This window comes from Chlorocebus sabaeus, chromosome 9, assembly GCF_047675955.1.
Source record: "Chlorocebus sabaeus isolate Y175 chromosome 9, mChlSab1.0.hap1, whole genome shotgun sequence".
NCBI lineage: Eukaryota > Metazoa > Chordata > Mammalia > Primates > Cercopithecidae > Chlorocebus > Chlorocebus sabaeus.
In genome coordinates, this window is record NC_132912.1 from 15,620,949 (window position 1) to 15,640,912 (window position 19,964).

Consider the following 19,964-nt stretch of genomic DNA (forward strand, 5'->3'; position numbering starts at 1 on the left):
TGCAACCTCCCCTTCCTGGGGTCAAGCGATTCTCCTGCCTCAGCCTCCTGAGTAGCTGGAATTACAGATGTGCGCCACCACGCTTGGCTAATTTTTGTATTTTCAGTAGAGACAGGGTTTCACCATGGTCAGGCTGGTCTCAAACTCCTGACCTCATGATTTGCTGGCTTGGCCTCCCAAAGTGCTGGGAATACAGGTGTGAGCCACTGCGCCTGGCCACTCACGTAGTCTAATACAAACATCACTGAAATCTAAGCAGAACATTTGCATCCTCTCAGGGAGCACTGCATTTTTGCTCTATTAAATTTCTCCCAATCTTAAATGTTTTTCTAATAAGGAATTAAGATGTAGAGACAAAAACCTCTGATGTCTGGCCACAACAGGGAAGCTTATGTCGCATGTGAAATAAACCAGAATTACGCCATCGTATCTTTCAGTTTTAATTTTATTAGTGACAAGGTAAATAGGTACATGAAAATCTTCACAGATATCTACACATGTATTTAAATAAAACAAGAGTTGAGTTCTAAGAATGCAGTTTCAGTGGTGACTAGTACATACTATTTTTTTTTATTTACTGTATAAAAATCTCCAAGTTTATAACCCTTAATTTGCCCCTATTCTTGTGTCTTAAAACCCAGCGACAAGAATTTAAAAAGGGAATTCTTCGAAGAGGAATACAGATAGACCCTCAGAGGAGTACAGCACATTATGAATTATGAAGGCAATCGGCAGTGCTCTAACTAGAAGCAGATAACCTCTGTGTGTTCTCTGTCATCAGTATGTTCTCTGGGCAGAATTGATTGCTGGAAGGTTTGCCTGACCTCAGTTTCCTCCCCTCCTCCATTTGCTTCCTTTTTTTTTTTTTTTTTTTTGAGACAGAGTCTTGCTCTGTCGCCCAGGCTGGAGTGCAGTGGCATGATCTCAGCTCACTGCAACCTCCGCCTCCTGGGTTCAAGTGATTCTCTCTCTGCCTCAGCCTCCCAGGTAGCTGGGATTACAGGCAACTGCCACCACGCCCAGCTAATTTTTGTATTTTTAGTAGAGACGGGTTTTCGCCATGTTGGCCAGGCTGGTCTCGAACTCCTGACCTCAAGTGATCTGCCCATCTCGGCTTCCCAAAGTGTTGGGATTACAGTCGCGAGCCACCGCGCCCGGCCTTTGTGTCCATATTCTAAAGGGGGGGAGTGCCATTGTGCGCATGCGCATGTGCGCAGCAGCCTTCTCCAATTCCCATAGGTAGCAGTGCCTGTGGGCAGGTGGAAGGCCCCTGGAAAGGGGCCATCTTGGCTGAGACTCTGGGATGGTGCAGTTCACTTTGGAGCCTTCATGCCTTGCTTCATTCTGGGTCTCAGTCTTCCTTCCAGCATCTCTAGTTCCTCCCAGGTATCCGCATAAACTATCTCAACAGGGGTCTCTGTTTATGTAGCCCTAAGAGTTCTCAGTTCCTTCACAAATACTGGCTTAAAGACAAGGGGTGCATTTTTTCAGGGACCTTTTAGGACCCCAAATCCCGAGGAGCTAATCTTTATTGGTCACAGGTCAGCCAGGATCACCAGAGTCAAGGCATTACCTGGAGACAGAGAAAGCTGTCTGCCATTGCTCACATCATATCCTATAGATGGCCACCTACTTGTAAAACTGGCTCTACCTGGAGGACTAACACCAAAGACCCCCAGAGACTGGTGTGGACACCCCTTAAATTCTTCGAGGCAAATTTAGTGCTCATCCATAGTCAGCCACACAAACCAGCCTTGAGCTCCTGACAGACCCGAAACTGCTACCGGGACAGTATTCAATTCACAGGCAGGAAGAACATGAACTGCACCAGTGCGCTCGTCCATGTGCCTTTCATTTGCTCCTCAATGAAGTTCCGCAGCTGTAGCCAAATGGCTTCTCTCCAGGTTATAGCATGACATAAAATTTAGTGTCTGTGAGCTTGGCTCATCTTTCAAATAAAGCGTGATTGTTGAAATCGGGACACAAAGTTTTCCAACAGCTTTGTAAACTTAAGGATTTGGGTCAGCTTGTTCTATCATACTTAACGTTTAGGAAATTAATTAAAAAAAAATAACGCCAGTGTAAACATGCTTCAGATACATAGGTCTATAAAATATTGCACATAAAAATTTGTTCAGTATTTCTTCATAGTAATTTTTCATTATTAAAAAAGGATACAAAATTGTGCAGACTACCTATACACTTGGCTGGTCAATTTTACTTCAAAAATGATAATATTACACGATTATGAATTATTTACAAGAGTTTTAAACGTAAAAAATTTGTGATGGTTAAATTCAAGATGATGGGAAAAGAGCTTAAATAAAAGATTATTCTCCAAAGTTATATATTATAAGGATTAGCAGTAAAAATAAGTAATAAAGTTGGAATAAGCAATTTTAAATAAAATCTTTAGGAATCAGTTTTCCTAATTTGGCTCATGCCTGTATAATTTTATGTTTTGTCTAAGTTATATTCAACATGTTTTCTCTGTGTATACAAGTACAAGGCATAGCCCGAAAAATAGGTATTTAATCCCAAGCTAAATATCTGTAAGAAGTGTAGCTTCTTATAGACATTAAAAATAATGTTTACCCATATTGTTAAATTCCTTTTTAATTAATGAACTCTAGACATTTTACCATTACTTTTAAACACTCCAAAGGGTAGAGGGTACCTTGAAATTCATGTATTAACTAAGTCAATGGAAAGATATACAAGGAAATATAAATGCAACATCTTGCAAAGCTAAATGAAGCAGATGTGAGTCCCTGGATAATGTGAGTGAAAGGAATTTCAGATCGAAGGCAGCAAAGCATTAAACAGAACTGATTCCTAATGCCAATCTTCCTCTCCTTAGCACTGTCTAAATTCTGAAGAAGCTCTGCTAAATGAGTTATCTGCACACAGTGGTTGTTAGGAGGAAACTGAGTGAGTGATTTTGAAAACTAGCTAACCAAACCTTAATTTCCAAATTCTCTAGATGACAGATTCTCAACCTAGAGACATGGAAAATAAATAAATAAATTTTCACCCTCACTCACAAGATTCTTTTTGTCCTTTCAAAAGTACTTTCACAGTACCAACAACATATAACTTGTCTCCCTGAGCCATAATGTCCTTAGAAATGTTTCTTTTCCATAGGGAGGTGTCAAATGTTCCATTGGATACAGTAGTGTTGGACGATGTGGTCTTAGTTCTAAGTTCTATGGTAATTCAGTCATTTCACCTTAGTTCACCTTGTAAATTCTATCGTGATTCAGAGATTTCATCTCTGTAACTTATGCTGGATTGATCCGGACTGCAACTTATGTTCCCATACCCATTTCAAAGTGTCTGCCAAATACAGAACGATTAAAGCAAAAGAAAATCTTCCACAATTGCTGATGGCTTCTCCAGCGTTGGTGTTTCCTTTTCCAACAGGGCTCAGTGGGCACCCATGACAATTTCTCCAAAGTGTGGTGTAGATGAGGTGATGTTCCAGGGTCCCCTCCATTTCCCGGGTGACTGTCAGGTATCAGAAAACCTTGATTTTTAACTCTCATGTTCTTTTTCTTTGAACAGGACCCGTGTTTGAGGTCTTTGGTCTTTTTTTTCTTTTTTTTTCTTGTCATGCCTCGGGGGTCTTGTCATTTGTCAGCTGTTCCCTGTCGGTCATGTCCTCCTGAGGAGGTCTGGCTCTGTCAAAGAATCCACACTATAAAGGGAAAGATGGGCTATAAAATCACGTCATTCTGGGAATCTGTGAAACCCCTCATTCAAAGAATTTTCACTTTACATATTTTTTTTTCTTTTTTTTGGAAACAGAATCTTGCTCTTTATCCCCCAAGCTGGAATGCAGTGGCGTGATCTTGGCTCACTGCAACCTCCACCTCCTGGTTCAAGCGATTCTCCTGCCTCAGCCTCCAGAGTAGGTGGGATTACAGGCCTGCACCACCACACCCAGCTAATTTTTGTATTTTTAGGAGACACAGGGTTTTGCCATGTTGGCCAGGCTGGTGTTGAACTCCTGACCTCAAGTGATCCATCTGCCTCGACTTCCCAAAGTGCTGGGATTATAGGTGTGAGCCACCATGCCTGGCCCTTTATGTATTTTCGAAGGAGCCTGGAGCTCTGTGCATATAATCAGTTCGTTTCTCCAAATTAGGAGGTGTGAGTACAGTGTTTGTTACTTGTAGAGAGTTTATTGCATAGGGCAAGGTGAGCAGGAGGGCAGAGTGCTCACACCCATTCTCCTGCCCTGCAGTTGGAGTAGAAGATGTCCCTTTCGTACAGACCACTTATGGACCTTGGATACTTTCCCGAGATCACAGGAATGTGTCCCAAGGGTTTCCCACATGCTTACTAGAGCAGAAGCACGAACTATTGACCAGGAAAGGGAGATTGTCTCCTAAAGAATCCTGTCGGCTGCTTTGGGATGGATTATAGGAAGAAGTGAAGAGATGGCCACACATCCCTCCGTGCTTGGTGGAACATAGAGCATATATAGAGGGAGAATCGATTTGTCATTTATTTCAATGCCAGAACCAGGTAGGCACAGAATCTTAGTGACTTTCCAAAGATTAGCCAGCAACTCAAGGAGGAGGTGACTCTAGAATTTTCCTCCTCTTCGGTGTCAAATTAGTACTTTGCCAAGTAAACTATATTTTTTCCTAGACACCTGGAACCTCAATTTTTTCTTCTGTTTCTCATGTTGGAAGCCAATTAACTGGATTTGGCTTATAGACATTAGTCATCTCTCTTTCCCAGGGCTACTGGAATATCCTGTCAATTGGCACACATGATTGTGTCTTATACTCATTGGAAATACAGTTACTATGAGTGACAGAACAACACAAAAGTCCATTCTAAAGGTATGTCATAGACTACGTGGGTGTAGGATGACACAAACAGCTGATAATGATCAGAAACGCTATTACTTAACTCAAAGTCAAGGTTTTCTCAGTTTATATGTCTATTAGCCATGCCGCATATTGTTTCAAAATAAAAACGCACTATGATTTTAGGGAACACCACATAGTTATAAAAGATGTGACTGGGTTAATTACTCTATAGTCATGTAACTGGGACGTCATTTCCATTTTGGAATGGAAGGCTCTGTGAAACCTGGCAATTGTTTAGGGGCCAGAAATTAATTTCTATTGTGGGCTTTTAGAACAAACCTCAGTAAAACACATCAAAGACTAAGTTCAGGCTTCCCAATGGAGACAAACTAATTGGCAAGATGAAAAACTAAGTACAAGCATCCTATGACATGCATGATCTATTTGGCCGCATTAATAACTGAAATAAAAAATCAGAATTGACCTATATTAATTACATCTGCATAGTGCTTATAAAAAATCTCAAAGGATTGATGATAGGGCCATGTCAATAAAAAGCTTATGATCTTGGTTAATTAAACAAGAAAAAGAAATCTCCATTAGAATATTATCACTCTAAGCATATTGGAAAAAAGATCACAGGTCTTAGTTAATACAGCCTAACTCTCTATATATTTATTTACAAGAAATCTCAAGATGAAAGCAACACTAACACCTCCAGTCATCTTAAATGTCAGCTATATAAACACATTAAGTATGCCAAAGCAAACAAGACATGATTTTCCCTTTATATCCTTCAGACTGTTCAAAATTTCCAAAAATGCCTCCATAATTGTCTTTTAAAATCCTTAACTATATCCCCCTAAATTCCCTCAACAGCTCCTCTAGTTTAAAAGGAAAATAAAGTAAATCAACTTACCTTCCATAAAGCTAAGGTTAAAATGGCCAGAACCAACAATCCAAGAAGTATTGCTAGTATTATTACCCATAATGGGATTGAGAAGGAAACATTCGGAGTTGCCCAAATAACTGATGTCTTAATCTGAAATGGAAAACAAAGCAAATGAGCTCTAATGGGGAAACTATTTGGTGAAATAAAATAGTAATTACCAATACAATACTGGAAGTTGATCTGAAAGGATCCATATGACAACTGAAATTATCTAGGGGATATTTGAAAAGTAGCACTAGAACATGAACTCTTAAAAGCTAGCACGTTCTCAGATCTGCTTCGTTCTGTAAAATTCTAATGAGAGATTTGGTGGGTGGGTGGCTTCAAGTCACAGAAACCCTAGAATAGAATTGAGTGGGTCAGGAATCAACAAGTTGGAAAGGAATGGCCATAACTTGGGTTGTACCTTTCATGGGAACAATGGCAAAAAGTAGACTCACTAAAAAACTGAATGAGTCTGTCTACCATGTGTCTCCTTAGAACTCAGCTGGCCTCACTGAGAGAGGTAAGCTTGTGAATAACCATGAATCCTTGGAGAGGTGACACTTGGAGTGGAGTGACACTCTGTCTCCCAGGCTGGAGTGCAGTGGCACGATCTTGGCTCACTGCAACTTCCACCTCCCAGGTTCAAGTGATTCTCGTGCCTCAGCCTCCCCAGTAGCTGGGGTTATAGGCATGTGCCACCACACCTGACTTTTTTTTTTTTTTTTTTTTGTATTTTTAGTAGAGACGTGGTTTCACCATTCTGGCCAGGCTGGTCTAGAACTGACCTCAAGTGATCCACCCGCCTGGGCCTCCCAAAGTGCTGGGATTACAGGTGTGAGCCACTGTGCCCAGGCGCTTCTGTCTTCTTAACTAGAGTTGAGCACCCTGATGGTGCCCTTCTCAGCTTGTCTTGGTTTTTATTGCTCCTTCCTTCTTGATCTGCATTCCCCATGCAGCAGACACTGATGACTCAATTCATTTGATTCTCCAGCCCCAAATGTGTCATTTATAGCTACACTAATAAAGGAATTGACAGAGGAATAAGATAGGGAGGGAGTCATTCCACCTTGATAGGAACATGCCAAGGATGTGAGAGATGCTCTTCATGAGCAAAAGGCTGGCCTCAACCTACTCATCATTACATTTTCTTCCTGTGCCTGTTAACTCTCCTCGCTAGGCATTATTTCATCTTATCCTGGTTTTATCTGACACATCAGGGTGAAGCACGACAGTCCATCGCCACGGTGACATTACGTACGCTCTGCTCGCCACTGTTTAAGGACAAGACACATAGTTCATATGTTGAAGAAATCCATTTCAAGGACCCACCGTGGTTGCAATGCCACCTGGATTCTGCAGCCTAAATAATTTATTCTGAAATCATCTAAGATAAATATTACACATTCTCATTCATACACGGGAACTAAAAAAGTGAATCTCATGGAGGTAGAGAGTAGAATGGCGGTTACCAGAAGCTGGCATAGGGTGGGGAGGGCTGGACGAAGAGAGGTTGACTGACAAACACACAGTCAGGTACAACGGATACATTCTCGGGTTCAGTAACACAGTGGGGTGATCCTAATTAACAATAATTTATCGTCTATTTCAAAATAGGTAGAAGAAATTTGAAATGTTCCCAACACACAGAAACAATAAATGTTTGAGACAAGAGATATCCTAAATACCCTGATTTGATCACTATACATTATGTTCATGTGTGTTTCAAAATATCCCATGTACTCCACAAATTTGTACAATTATTTATCAATTGAAAATAATTCTTTGCATGTACACAGCTACATGAGCAAATCAAGAACAAAGATTATTTCTCTTTTTATGTACCATTCTTTAATTACACCTGATGACATGTATGAAATTACTGCTGAATCCAAATATTTTACTGTACTCAGAGAAGGGGTATGAAGTGGTATTTCAGGATGAACTTAACATTGCTTGAAGTGGACTTACACAGTTTTGATAATGAGAATTTCAGAATTTTGGAACTGAAAGGGACGGTGGTGATCATCTACTCACAGGCCAGTTATAATGACCCCAGGAGAGAGAAATCTGGAGCCATGGAAGATTCTGAGGTTTCATGTAAATGTTACTTCCTCATAACCCCCAAGTCCATTGAGGACACAATATAGTTTTAGTCCCTACTTTGAGCCTGTGTCAGAGCTCAGCAAAATTTTCTAATAGGTAATTCAGGGTGAGACAGGCAATGGATCTTTCGTCTCCTGGTTTACCTAATTAATACCTTAAGGCTGGGCACAGTGGCTTATGCCTGTAATCCCAGCACTTTGGGAGGCCAAGGCAGGTGGGTCACCTGAAGTCAGGAGTTTGAGACCAGCCTGGCCAATGTGAAACCCTGTCTCTCCTAAAAATATGAAAATTAGCCAGGTGTGGTGGCAGGCGCCTGTAGTCTCAGCCACTCGGGAGGATGAGGCAGGAGAATCGCCTGGACCCGGGAGGTGGAGGTTGCATTGCAGTGAGCCAAGATGGTGCCACTGCACTCCAGCCTGGGTGACAGAGCCAGGCTCAGTCTCAGAAAAAAAAAAATTAGTATTGTAAGTTGCTGCCTACTATTTTATATTAAACAGAAAAGAGTTCAAGTTTTATAAGTTAGAGAAAACACAAAACATGCTAAAGGAGTTGAAATAGAGGCACTTCAAATTGTTAGCTTAATAAAAAGAAATGGAATGGCCTTAGTGGATACCCACTGAGTACTTTGCTAGGTGACTTTGCCACTTGGTTATTGCAGGTTTTGATGTATCATCTATAAAACTGGTGTATCTATAGAAATAAGCAGAGAAGGTCACTTACAAAGAGCTAGTAAAGACATTTGAAGTTGTTTTTTTTTTTTTTTTTGTAGCACTGATGAAAAAGTACAATGAAAATGTGAAATTGATCAGGATATGCTTCTTAGGGTCTTTCGAAGCAGAGAACAACTTTATAGGGATAGTTACAGAACTTACTGGCTTTTTGTTTACATTTGCTCCCAAAGAGCCTGAAAAAAGGGTCTTTAAAAAGTCTATGGGAAGATGATCCCCATGCAGTGATCACAAATTCGGAAATTCCCTTTCAGTTCCCAAATTCTGAAATTCTCATCATCAAAACTGTTGCCGGTCTGCTTCCAGTAACGTTAAGTTTGTTTTAAAAAAATACCACTTTTGGCCAGGCGCGGTGGCTCATGCCTGTAATCCCAGCACTTTGGGAGGCTGAGACAGGTGGATCACTTGAGGTGAAGAGTTAGAGACCAGCCTGGTCAACATGATGAAACCCTGTCTCTACTAAAAATACAAAAAAAAAAAAAAAAAAAAAAAAAAATTAGCCAGTTGTGGTGGTGGTGGTGGTGCACACCTGTAGTCCCAGCTACTCAGGAGGCTGAGGCAGGAGAATCACTTGAACCCGGGAGGCAGAGGTTGCAGTGAACCAAGATCGCACCACTGTACTCCAGTCTGAGCAACAGAGCGGACTCTGTCTCAAACAAAACAAAACAAAACAAAAAAACAAAAAACACTTCATATCTTTACTCTGATGTTACGATTATGAATATCATATACATTTCCTACATGTCATCCTATGCAATTCATTAGCAGGAAGGAACACACAGAGTTTTAAAAGAAGGTAACCTCTGAGTGACTCTCCTCCCATGCCTGCTTTCTGCTTTCCTGGTCCTTTTAGCTGTAGGATGTCCATATGATGCCGAGACTGCCCAATCTTCTCAATCTAAAATGGGTGCGGCTGCAGAGACCTTCCTTCACCCTTGATGTTTTGCTAAACTTATGTAGGCTTTTGCAGCGTAGTCCAGAAGTCACTACAGTAACAATAGTGGAAATACAGAAAACCAACAACAGCAACCCAGAGCATTTCATCTGGTGTCCAGTGCAGAGGAGATGCTGACTCTTACTGGAAAGAGTTAGACAAGGAGCCAAAGGTAATTATTCAAATAACTGATAATTTTTTTTTTTTTTTTTGCTGCACTGTAATGATTCAGTGTTCAGACATATTTCTCCGAATCAGGCAATCTTGTCCTTGCCTCTGCACACATCATTAAAAGAGTCACGTATATGTCTCAGCAAGAGAGGTCCTTCTGGGAATGGAGCGATGGGGAGTCATGTGACATGGTCATCTCTCTAAATCAGTAAATGGCAGTGGGGAATCCCACGTGCAGGTGGAAACCAGTAAAGCAAAGCTTTTCCTGAAACTCCATGCTCTGTATAGATAAACTAGACTTGACCGCACAGGCAAGCTTAAGAGAAGATGACTTAACTGATCACTTTTACAGGACCAAAGTGTCTTTAAATATGTGTTAGTGCTGTGGGATTGCAGGCTAGTTCTGGGGAAAGCTTGGGCAAGAAAGAAAATGTTGACAAACACCAAAACTTTGTTATTTCTAATATCTATATTTGTCTCACAGCTCATTTTGACAAGCCTACAGGAAGCTTAGATCGAAGTAGCCATTAGGTAATAAATAATCAGGAAAAATAAGTCACAAATGTTAGAGTTTCTCATGACTAAACACTGACATATACAAAGTATCTTTCATTCATTTCAAATAATATTTATTTATTTTTGGAGACAGGGTCTCACTCTGTTGCCTAAACTGGAGTGCAGTAGCATGATCATAGCTCACTGCAGCCTCCAACTTCTGGGCTCAGGCAATCCTTCTGCCTCAGCCTCTTGAGTAGCTGGGACTACAGGCATGTACCACCATGCCTGGCTCATTTCAAATAATATTTATTAAACACCCTATGTTCTCTGAAGTTCTGTAGGTATTATCAGCTTCAAGACGTAACCTTGCCCTTAATCAGCACTGCCCAATAGAAACACACTGCAAGTCACAAGCGTAATATAAAATTTTCTAATAGTCACATTACAAGGAGTAAAGGTCCAGGCACAGTGGCTCATGCCTATAATCCCAGGACTTTGGGAGGCCTAGGCGAGCGGATCACCTGAGGTCAGGAATTCGAGACCAACCTGGCCAACATGATGAAACCTCATCTCTACTAAAAACATAAAATTAGCCAGGTGTGATGGCACACACCTGTAATCCCAGTCACTTGGGAGGCTGAGGTAGGAGAATCACTGGAACCTGGGAAGCGGAGGTTGCAGTGAGCTGACATCATAGTCCCACTGCACTCCAACTTGGGTGACAAGATCGAAACTCTGTCTCAAAAAAAAAAAAAAAATGGAGTGAAAACAAGCAGGGGATGTTAATTTTAATAACATATTTGATCTAACCCTAAATATCAACTATTATTTATTAATGATAAAACTATTATCCTTTCAACATGTAATTGGTTATTTATTATGAATCATCTAATTATTTATTAATGATGAAACTATTATAATTTTAATATGTAATTCATATGAAAATACTCATAATTTACACTTTTTTATTAAGTCTCCAAAATCAATGTGTATTTCACATTTGCAGCACATAACAATTACTAAATTTTTAATGGTTAAAGTGAAATGTAGTCCTATGAAAGTAATACAACTGTGTTTAATGGAAAAAATACTATTTACTGCTTCAGTTCTTAAGTTTACATTGAAATGTGTGAAAATGAAATAAAATCACAAGTTCTTCAGTTCCACTAGCCATAGTTCTAGAACATTCTGTATAATTTCACACAATGGTGAGATGGCCTGAATTACCCAAGTCTTTCATTATAAATTTTTTTTTTTTTTTTTTTTTTGAGATGGAGTTTTGCTCTTGTTGCCCAGGCTGGAGTGCAATCTTGTGATCTCGGCTTATCGCAACCTCTGTCTCCCAGGTTCAAGAGATTCTCCTGCCTCAGCCTCCTGAGTAGCTGGGATTACAGGCATGAGCCACCGTGCCCGGCTAATTTTGTGTTTTTAGTAGAGATGGGCTTTCACCATGTTGGCCAGGCTGGTCTCAAACTCCCAACCTCAGGTGATCCACCCACCTTGGCCTCCCAAAGTGCTGGGATTACAGGTGTTAGCCACCACACTTGGTCCATTATAAGATTCTTGGTAGACTCAGGGCAGAAGATAAAGCATATTTAGGAATAAAAGTTTACTTTCGGCACAGGGGCTTGTGATGAGATATTTCAATTGCTTTAAGAAAGAAGTTTCATGTTGAGTAATTAGAGTACTTAAATTTAGGAAAAACTATTCAATCTTGTGCCAGCTAGTCAATAAACTATTTTAATACAGTTTTATTTATCAAGAACTTCTAGCTATTTTAAAAATAGCTTTAAGTAAGTTTAACAAATCACTTTATTATAATTATCTGCAATTTTAGAAAGTAGTATTCATAAATTGTAAGTGGTTTAGATTTTCTTAAAATGATTCTAAGTAGGGAACATTTAATCTTACCTTCATCATGTCGTAAATCTTGTTGTTTTTTATTATGGAGGAAAGACCATAAATAAACCTTTAATACGCCTACATTTTATTGTGGACATTTATGATATGTTTTTGTATATTTTGACAAAAAATACCAAGGTATAAGGAAAAAGCTCCCTTGTATTTGCAACGGTAATTAATGTTGACGTCTCTATTTATGTATCACAAAATCTTGTGTAAACACACTTCAGTGGGGTCAGAAGAATGTTTTAAATAAACATACGAAGACACCCTACCTACACTGCCATTTAGAACAAAACAATCACATGAAGTGGACTAGCTGAGCCCACATTTTGACAACATTTAAACAGCTTCCCTATGAGACAAGCAGTTCCCATCATAACTTTCAACTCCAAATGATTGTTTAATATAAGAGTTCCATATTAAGGTACTGAAGTTTTGCTAACAATTCTGAAAACCAAATGGGTTCACAGTTTCTATACGAGTTTTTAAATAAAGATTTTCGGCCGGGCGCGGTGGCTCAAGCCTGTGGTCCCAGCACTTTGGGAGGCCGAGACGGGCGGATCATGAGGTCAGGAGATGGAGACCATCCTGGCTAACACGGTGAAACCCCGTCCCTACTAGAAATACAAAAAATTAGCTGGGCGTGGTGGTGGACGCCTGTAGTCCCAGCTACTCGGGAGGCTGAGGCAGGAGAATGGCATGAACCCGGGAGGCAGAGCTTGCAGTGAGCTGAGATCGCGCCACTGCACTCCAGCCTGGGCGACGGAGCGAGACTCTGTCTCAAAAAAAAAAAAATAAATAAACAAATAAAATAAAGATTTTCATGAAATATTTTGTAATAACCACCTTTGGAATTACACTAGACAATCCCACTTTCTGCTAGATGTAAATTATAGAATTGGGGGTTACTTGTATGGCATGCAAAGGCCAAAGTTCCCTGGTGAGCCAAAAAAATGTTCAGATAATTGAATTTCAATTTCTTCTGTTGCAGTATAATGATTCAGTGCTCAGGCATATTTCTTTGAATCATGCAATCTTTCCCTTGTCTCTGGACATGACAAGCATCACAGGACATGAGGAATTTTATTTGTTACAAACACAGATACTATGCAAGCAGCAAATGGGAACTGTGGTTTTCTTCCGTAAGTAAAACTAACACAGGCCTGAAGAGATGGCTGAATTATGACCATGCTGAAAAGGGAGTACGAACAAACTAATCATCACACAAAAACGTCTAGGAAAACAAGCAATTAGTAGTTAGTCTCATTTAGAAGAAGGAACAAAGAATGACTTTCCTCAGGGACAGATCAGAGCTCTGATGCTTCTCAAACCACCAGTTCCAATGGATTCCACCACCTTAAAGCAATTGCCTTTCTGCTGGGCCTTGTTTTTTTTTTTTTTTTTTTTTTTTGAGACAGGGTCTTGCTCTGTTGCCCAGGCTGGAGTGCAGTGGTGTGATCTTGGCTCACTGCAACCTCTGCCTCTCAGGCTCAAGCAATCCTCCTGCCTCAGCCTCCTGAGTAGCTGGGACAATAGGCGAGCATCACCACGCCTTGCTAATTTTATGTTTTTGTTATTGTTGTTGCTGCTGTTGTTTGTTTGTTTGTAGAGGCAGTGTCTCACTATGTTGCCTAGGCTAATCTCAAACTCCTGAGCTGAAGCAATCTGCCTGCCTTGGCCTCCCAAAGTGCTGGGATTACAGGTGTGAGCCACCCTCTTGGCCCTGCTGGGCTCCCTTCGAGAGAAGAATGACAAGACCTTTGAAAAGAGCTCACTATAAAACAACGTCTGCCAGCTCCACTCAGAGTTCTTCTCTCACATCAAGCCACGGTAAGGCAGCATTTCCCTGTGTGCTGCAGAGTTAACTTTGCACTGGCAAGGTCTTCTCCAGTTGGTCAGCTATGGGAGATTTGAAACTGTTTCCATTCCTGGATCTTTTTCCAATAACCTTTACATAACTGGTGTGGTAAATCACCTACATCAGATAAAAAGTCTTTTTTTTTTTTTTTTTTGGCGGCAATTCAATAATAGGGTGGCAGGGCTGGGGAAAGCATGTATCAGATTATTTTGTGGATCTTTTGAGATGAGTTGAGAACAGCAGGCTGTCACCTGTGGCCAGCGCTGAAAGATGCAATCCTGTTGATGGAATCAACCGTAACATGTGTTTCTGTTAGGGAACAGGTGCTTGGAAAAAACAAAAGGACCTAGATTTATTTCCCTTAGAGCTATAAGCCTTTGAATATTTTTACATGACACTTCTATATTAAAATCCCAAAGCCTGTTTTCTAGGTTGAACATAAATCCAAAATACAGAGGACATCGCTGGAAAGAGAGAGGTGGTGTAAATGAAGAAAGATGTGGCCGTGCTTGCTTTAAATACCACCGAAGTTTACTGAAATATTTTGACTATGCACGTATCTATCTTTCCTTTCTTTTTCCTTTTCTTTTCTTCTTCTTTTTTTTTTTTTTTTTTGAGACGAGGTCTTGCTTTGTTGCCCAGGTTGAGTGCAGTGGGCACGATCACAGCTCACTGTAGCCTTGAACTCCGGAGCTCAAGTGATCCTCCCACAACTGTGTAAATCTTCATTGCCGTTTTCAATTTGGACTTACTGGACTTAGCCAGAGAACGGGAGATATTTTGAGAGGTTACTCTCATGTATTGAGATTTGAGACTAACTTGTTCCAGGTACAGTGCTAGAGCTTTATACAGATAATCTTATTGATCTTGTTAACAGTTCCATCAGGTGGATGTGGTGGATTGTCTCAGAGAGGCAAAGTGACTTCCCAAAGGTTTCCTAATTAGAGCAAGGCAGGGCCAGGATCAAGCCCAGGTGACTCTATCTTGAAAACCTTGGATTTTCCTCTAGGCCACCTGCCTGTGCTAGACGCTCTCAACCCTGGCTCCGCTGCAGAATTGCCCCTCATAAGACTTTTAAAGCGCAGTGCCAGGGTCCCGCCCCAGACCTACTGAATATTTGCAGGGAAGTCTTAGCATGTATGCACTTTCTAAGTTGCATGAGTGATGATTCTGCTGCATACTCAGGGTAGAGAATCACAAATCAAGTGGTTAATTTAGATAACTGAAAGTAGACTAGGTTAGAAAGATTCAGTGTTACAATTAAGTTTATAATCTAGGCTAGAAAGAGATGACAATAGTATCAACTTATCTACCATCCAAAGCAGTGCTTCTCAAACTTGACCATGCCTAGGAATGCCCTGACGATTTTGATAAAATGCAGACCCTGACTCAGTGGATCTGGAGAGGTCTGTTTCTGCAGGGCTAAGAACCTCCAGGTGATGCTGATGCCATTGATCTGCAATCACATTTTGAGTAACAAGGTCTGGGGGACTAAGAGTTCAAGCTGTGGATGGGAAATATCCACTGGCTACCAAGGGATGAAGGTAGAATTCTAACATTGTTTTTTTTGGAGCACTATGTTTTTCAAAAGTCTCTGACTACCTTCACAAATAACTGAAAAGGCAGAGCTTTGGTGATGGTGCCTGCTGGTCTTGTCATTCATTCCTTCATCCCCTTTGCATGGCCTTGCCGGGTGGCAGACGATAATCAGAGTTGTTCTGTGGCAGATATTTGGGTGTCAGTAATGTTTAGTAGTTTCAGTTTTTAATAAAGACATTTCGGCTGGGCACACTGGCTCATGCCTGTAATCCCAGCACTTTGGGAGGCTGAGGTGGGCAGATCACAAAGTCAGGAGTTCGAGACCAGCCTGGCCAACATGGTGACACCTTGTCTCTATGAAAAAAAACCAAAAATTAGCTGAGTGTGGTGGCAGGTGCCTGTAGTCCCAGCTACTCGGGTGGCTGAGAAAGAAGAATCGCTTGAACCCGGGAGGCAATGGTTGCAGTGAGCTGAATCGTACCACTGCACTCCAGCCTGGGCAACACAGCGAGACTCCTTCTCAAAAAAAAAAAAAAAAAAAAAGACATTTCATTCTATTGAAGGTCAGAGTAGACTTTTTTATTCCCTTCTAGGACAAAATTAAGGTTCTTTGCATAGCAAGAAAAAATGACTGTCCAAAGCCATGCGACTACTCCATGGCCTACTCTGCCTAAGAAGGAATTTCTTCTCTTCTTACTTGACTCACTGTGCTGTTTAAAATGAAAGAATCAGTACGATTTAATTGTAATAATAACTGCTATCTGAATTTCTTGGAACAAAATGTCTTCGTTTAAAAATGGTATTAGTTCTGCCCTTTAATTTTCTGGGGTAGACATTTATATTGAAATTTCAAAAACCAGATCAAAAGGCACTAGGAAATTTCCAGACTAATGTAAGAAATTGGTGAGCTGAAGAGGAAAATTTTTCTCAAGTCAATGTAAACACTAAAGCCTCGCACAAGCTAGACAGTGATTAAAACAATTATTTCAATTAAATTATTTGTGCCTATATATATTTAAAGATACTCACTGCTATGCTTCCTTCTGGGAGTTTTGCTGGCTGGTCTTTATAAGGCATCTTCTTAACTTCAAAGGACACCAGCGATGCAAGAGCATAGGGATCATTTTTTCTCTGAAAGTAAAAGTATTTATTTAAATATATTTCATATAAAGTTTTTAAGAGTTATACTGGCAGCCACCCAATTATTTTCGGTGTTTTGCATTTCAAGGCAAAATTTCATCCTTACTTTTTAATTTCCTCTTTCTTTTAACTTTTTCCTCCCATTCAAGCATTCATCCATCTACTCACACATCCATCCATCCGTCCATGCATCCATGCATCCAAGCATCCAAGCATGAATCCATCCATCCATCCAAGCATCCACCCACATCCATCCATCCATCCATCCATCCATCCATCCATCCATCCATCCATTCATCCATCCATCTATCCATCCATCCATCCATCTATCCAAGCATCCATCCATCCATCCTTCCAGACATCCATCTATCCAAGCATCCATTCATCCATCCAAGCATACATCCGTCTGTCCATCCATCCATCCAGGCATCCATCAATCCTTCCATCTATCCAAGCATCCATCCATCCACCTATCCAAGCATCCATCCAAGCATGCATCCATCCATCCATCCATCCATCCATCCATCCATCCATCCATCCATCCATCCATTTATCTTCTTCCTATTTCTAAGGAGAATTTGTCTCATTAATAAAAGACTGTGTATAATAAGGTTAAAATAAAAACAAAAAATCCTAAAAAGTCCTAAAAAGAAGCAAGCAAATAATTAATATAGTTACTGCTAGTGAAGGACAAAGGAGAAACATGATGGATTACAAAATTCTTATCAGATAGAGGGAAATGTTTTAGGAGAGAAACTGGTAGTAAGTTATAAAGAAATGTATTGGCCGGACATGGTGGCTCATGCCTGTCACCCCAGCACTTTGGCAGGCCGAGGCGGGCAGATCACCTGAGATCAGGAGTTTGAGACCAGCCTGGCCAACACGGTGAAACCCTGTCTCTACTAAAAATCCTAAAAAAAATAAAAATTAGCTGGGCATAGTGGCAGATGCCTGTAATCCCAGCTACTCAGGAGGATGAGGCAGAAAAGTGGCTTGAACCTGGGAGGCGCAGGTTGCAGTGAGCTGAGAGCACACCACTGCACTCCAACCTGGGCAACAGGCTCGAAACTGTCTCAAAAAGAGAAAAACAATTGTATTACATTTCACAGATTACACAAGACTCACAGCAGAGTTTCTTGGCCTAAGCACTGTCAACATTCTGAGTTGGGGTGGGGGTGGGGGGGCCTGTCCTCTGCATTGTAGGATGTTTGGCCAGCGTCCCTGGCCCCTGGCTAGATGCCAATAGCACCCTCTATCAGTTGTGACAATCAAAGATGCCGGCCAGGCGTGGTGGCTCACGCCTGTAATCCCAGCACTTTGGGAGGCCAAGGGGGGCAGATCATGAGGTCAGGAGTTCAAGACCAGCCTGGCCAACTGAGTGAAACCCGGTCTCTACTAAAAATACAAAAAATTAGCCGGGCTTGGTGGCAGGTGCCTATAATCCCAGCTACACAGGAGGCTGAGACAGGAGAGTTGCTTGAACCTGGGAGGCGGAGGCTGCAGTGAGCCGAGATCACACCGCTGTATTCCAGTCTGGGCAATCGAGTGAGACTCCATCTCAAAAAAAAAAAAAAAAGAAAAGAAAAAAGAAAAGAAAAGAAAAGAAAAAAGCCTGTAGTTACGGCCAAGTGTCCCCAGGGGAACAAAATCACCCCAGTTAAGAACCACTGACCTACAGCCAAACAGTGTTTTTAACAGAGCTTCTCAGCCAAAGCTCTCTTTGTTTAATTGGGTCTCATATTAACTGTTGATAAATGTCAACGTTAACATATTTAAGAGTGACTCAGGAAGGCTGCTTGGAGAACTGAAGCTTCTGTGGCTCTCTTCTATTGGATACAATGGTTAGATCTACCCAGTGCTGGGTCCTAACTGGCTCATGATGGCTCTTGAGACCCCAATGTTAATGATTTCAAGACTTTTCGGTGCCGGTTGTCAAACAGAGCCATTATTACAACTTAAATTATACAAATGTAAACTTAAGTAAATTATATTTCTAAAAAAAAGGGTAATAAATACTCAAAACCACATGCTTGCTATTTTATTACATTTGACTATTATCTGTGCTCAGGATGTGATTTATGTCTATTGTATCTGTAAGAGGAAACGCTACAGAATGGTGTGGGACCTGGCATCTCTTCCCAGCTCTGTATTCCGTGACGATCGTGGTGGTGACTTGAAATCAGTGGCAAATGCTATGCATCAGGGCTCTTTTTCCTTCCCAGAGAGTAGTTAGTAAAAATCTACCAGTACGTCACTGTCTATAATCCAATGCTGGGCCTCATGAGTCCAGTCCAACAGGTTGGACTGTAATAATGTTGCTTAAATATTTTTTACAAAGTTCTTTTTCCCCTGTGGCAGAATTTTTTTCTCTATTAGATAACCCCTTTTTTTCTCTACATGGTAAGGGCAGGACATAGTATGTAACTTTTATATGTATGTAACTTTTATATACTTAAAGTTACAATATCTTTGAACGTTTCTCTCTTTCTACTCCTACCCTCCAGAATAAACAACTCTAATCATTTGGGAAAATTCTTTTTTGGGTGTTATTCTAATGATCTCTTCTCTCTTAGCATTTTCATTTTAACTAAAAGTTGGATTTTTGTTTGTTTGAGAAGTGTTTTTATACAATTCGGAAACTTTTGCTCATAAAATTGTGGGTGTACCTGGTGATTTCAATCTAATTTCCTTGCCATCCTCACTGGTAGAAACAAGAGAAATTCTAGTAATGAGATCCTGTGTGTAAGGATTATAATTATATTCTCAAATGTGTTTCCATGCTCCCAAACCTCCAATGAAGAAGTTTTCTTTAATCTCCAAGTTCAATAAAAAATTGATAGAAAATATTACCACTCTTGAAGTCATGTCTTTGATAAATAGTTTGCAAACTGCATCTCTGCATCAAAATCTTTCTAGATGGAATGCTTCTCTCTTACAGATTCTACATTTATAAATATGCAAGTTTCTTAATGCATCATAGATAGCATTTGAACTCTAGGATGTAAAATGTGGATTAACATGTTTCTTTAGGGGAATTTTCTTTCACTTCCTTCCTTTGCCCTTCCTGCTCTTGGCTGCAGTTTGATTTCTCATATTTTCCATTCATCACATTAACAATCTTTTTTTGAGATGGTGTGTCACTCTGTTGCCCAGGCTAGAGTGCAATGGTGTGATCTCGGCTCACTGCAACCTCCACCTCCTGGGTTCAAGTGATTCTCCTGCCTCAGCCTCCCAAGTAGCTGGGACTACAGGCAAGCACCACTATGTCCGGCTAATTTTTGTATTTTTTTAGTAGAGTCAGGGTATCTCCATGTTGGCCAGACTGGTC

At 40.7% G+C, this 19,964-nt stretch overlaps 1 protein-coding gene across 1 annotated transcript in view; it reads right to left on the bottom strand.

Moving 5' to 3' along the window:
* Nucleotides 1-427: 427 nt before the first annotated feature.
* The window catches only part of ITGA8 (integrin subunit alpha 8), a 205,425-nt gene continuing 185,888 nt past the window's right edge, over nt 428-19,964 (bottom strand). The window contains exons 28-30 of the mRNA XM_073018751.1: nt 16,526-16,627; nt 5,743-5,865; nt 428-3,697 (exon numbers count right to left, since the gene is read on the bottom strand). Coding sequence (XP_072874852.1) covers nt 3,611-3,697; nt 5,743-5,865; nt 16,526-16,627 — 312 coding nt within the window. The 3' untranslated portion in view covers nt 428-3,610. The remainder of the gene's footprint in view (nt 3,698-5,742; nt 5,866-16,525; nt 16,628-19,964) is intronic.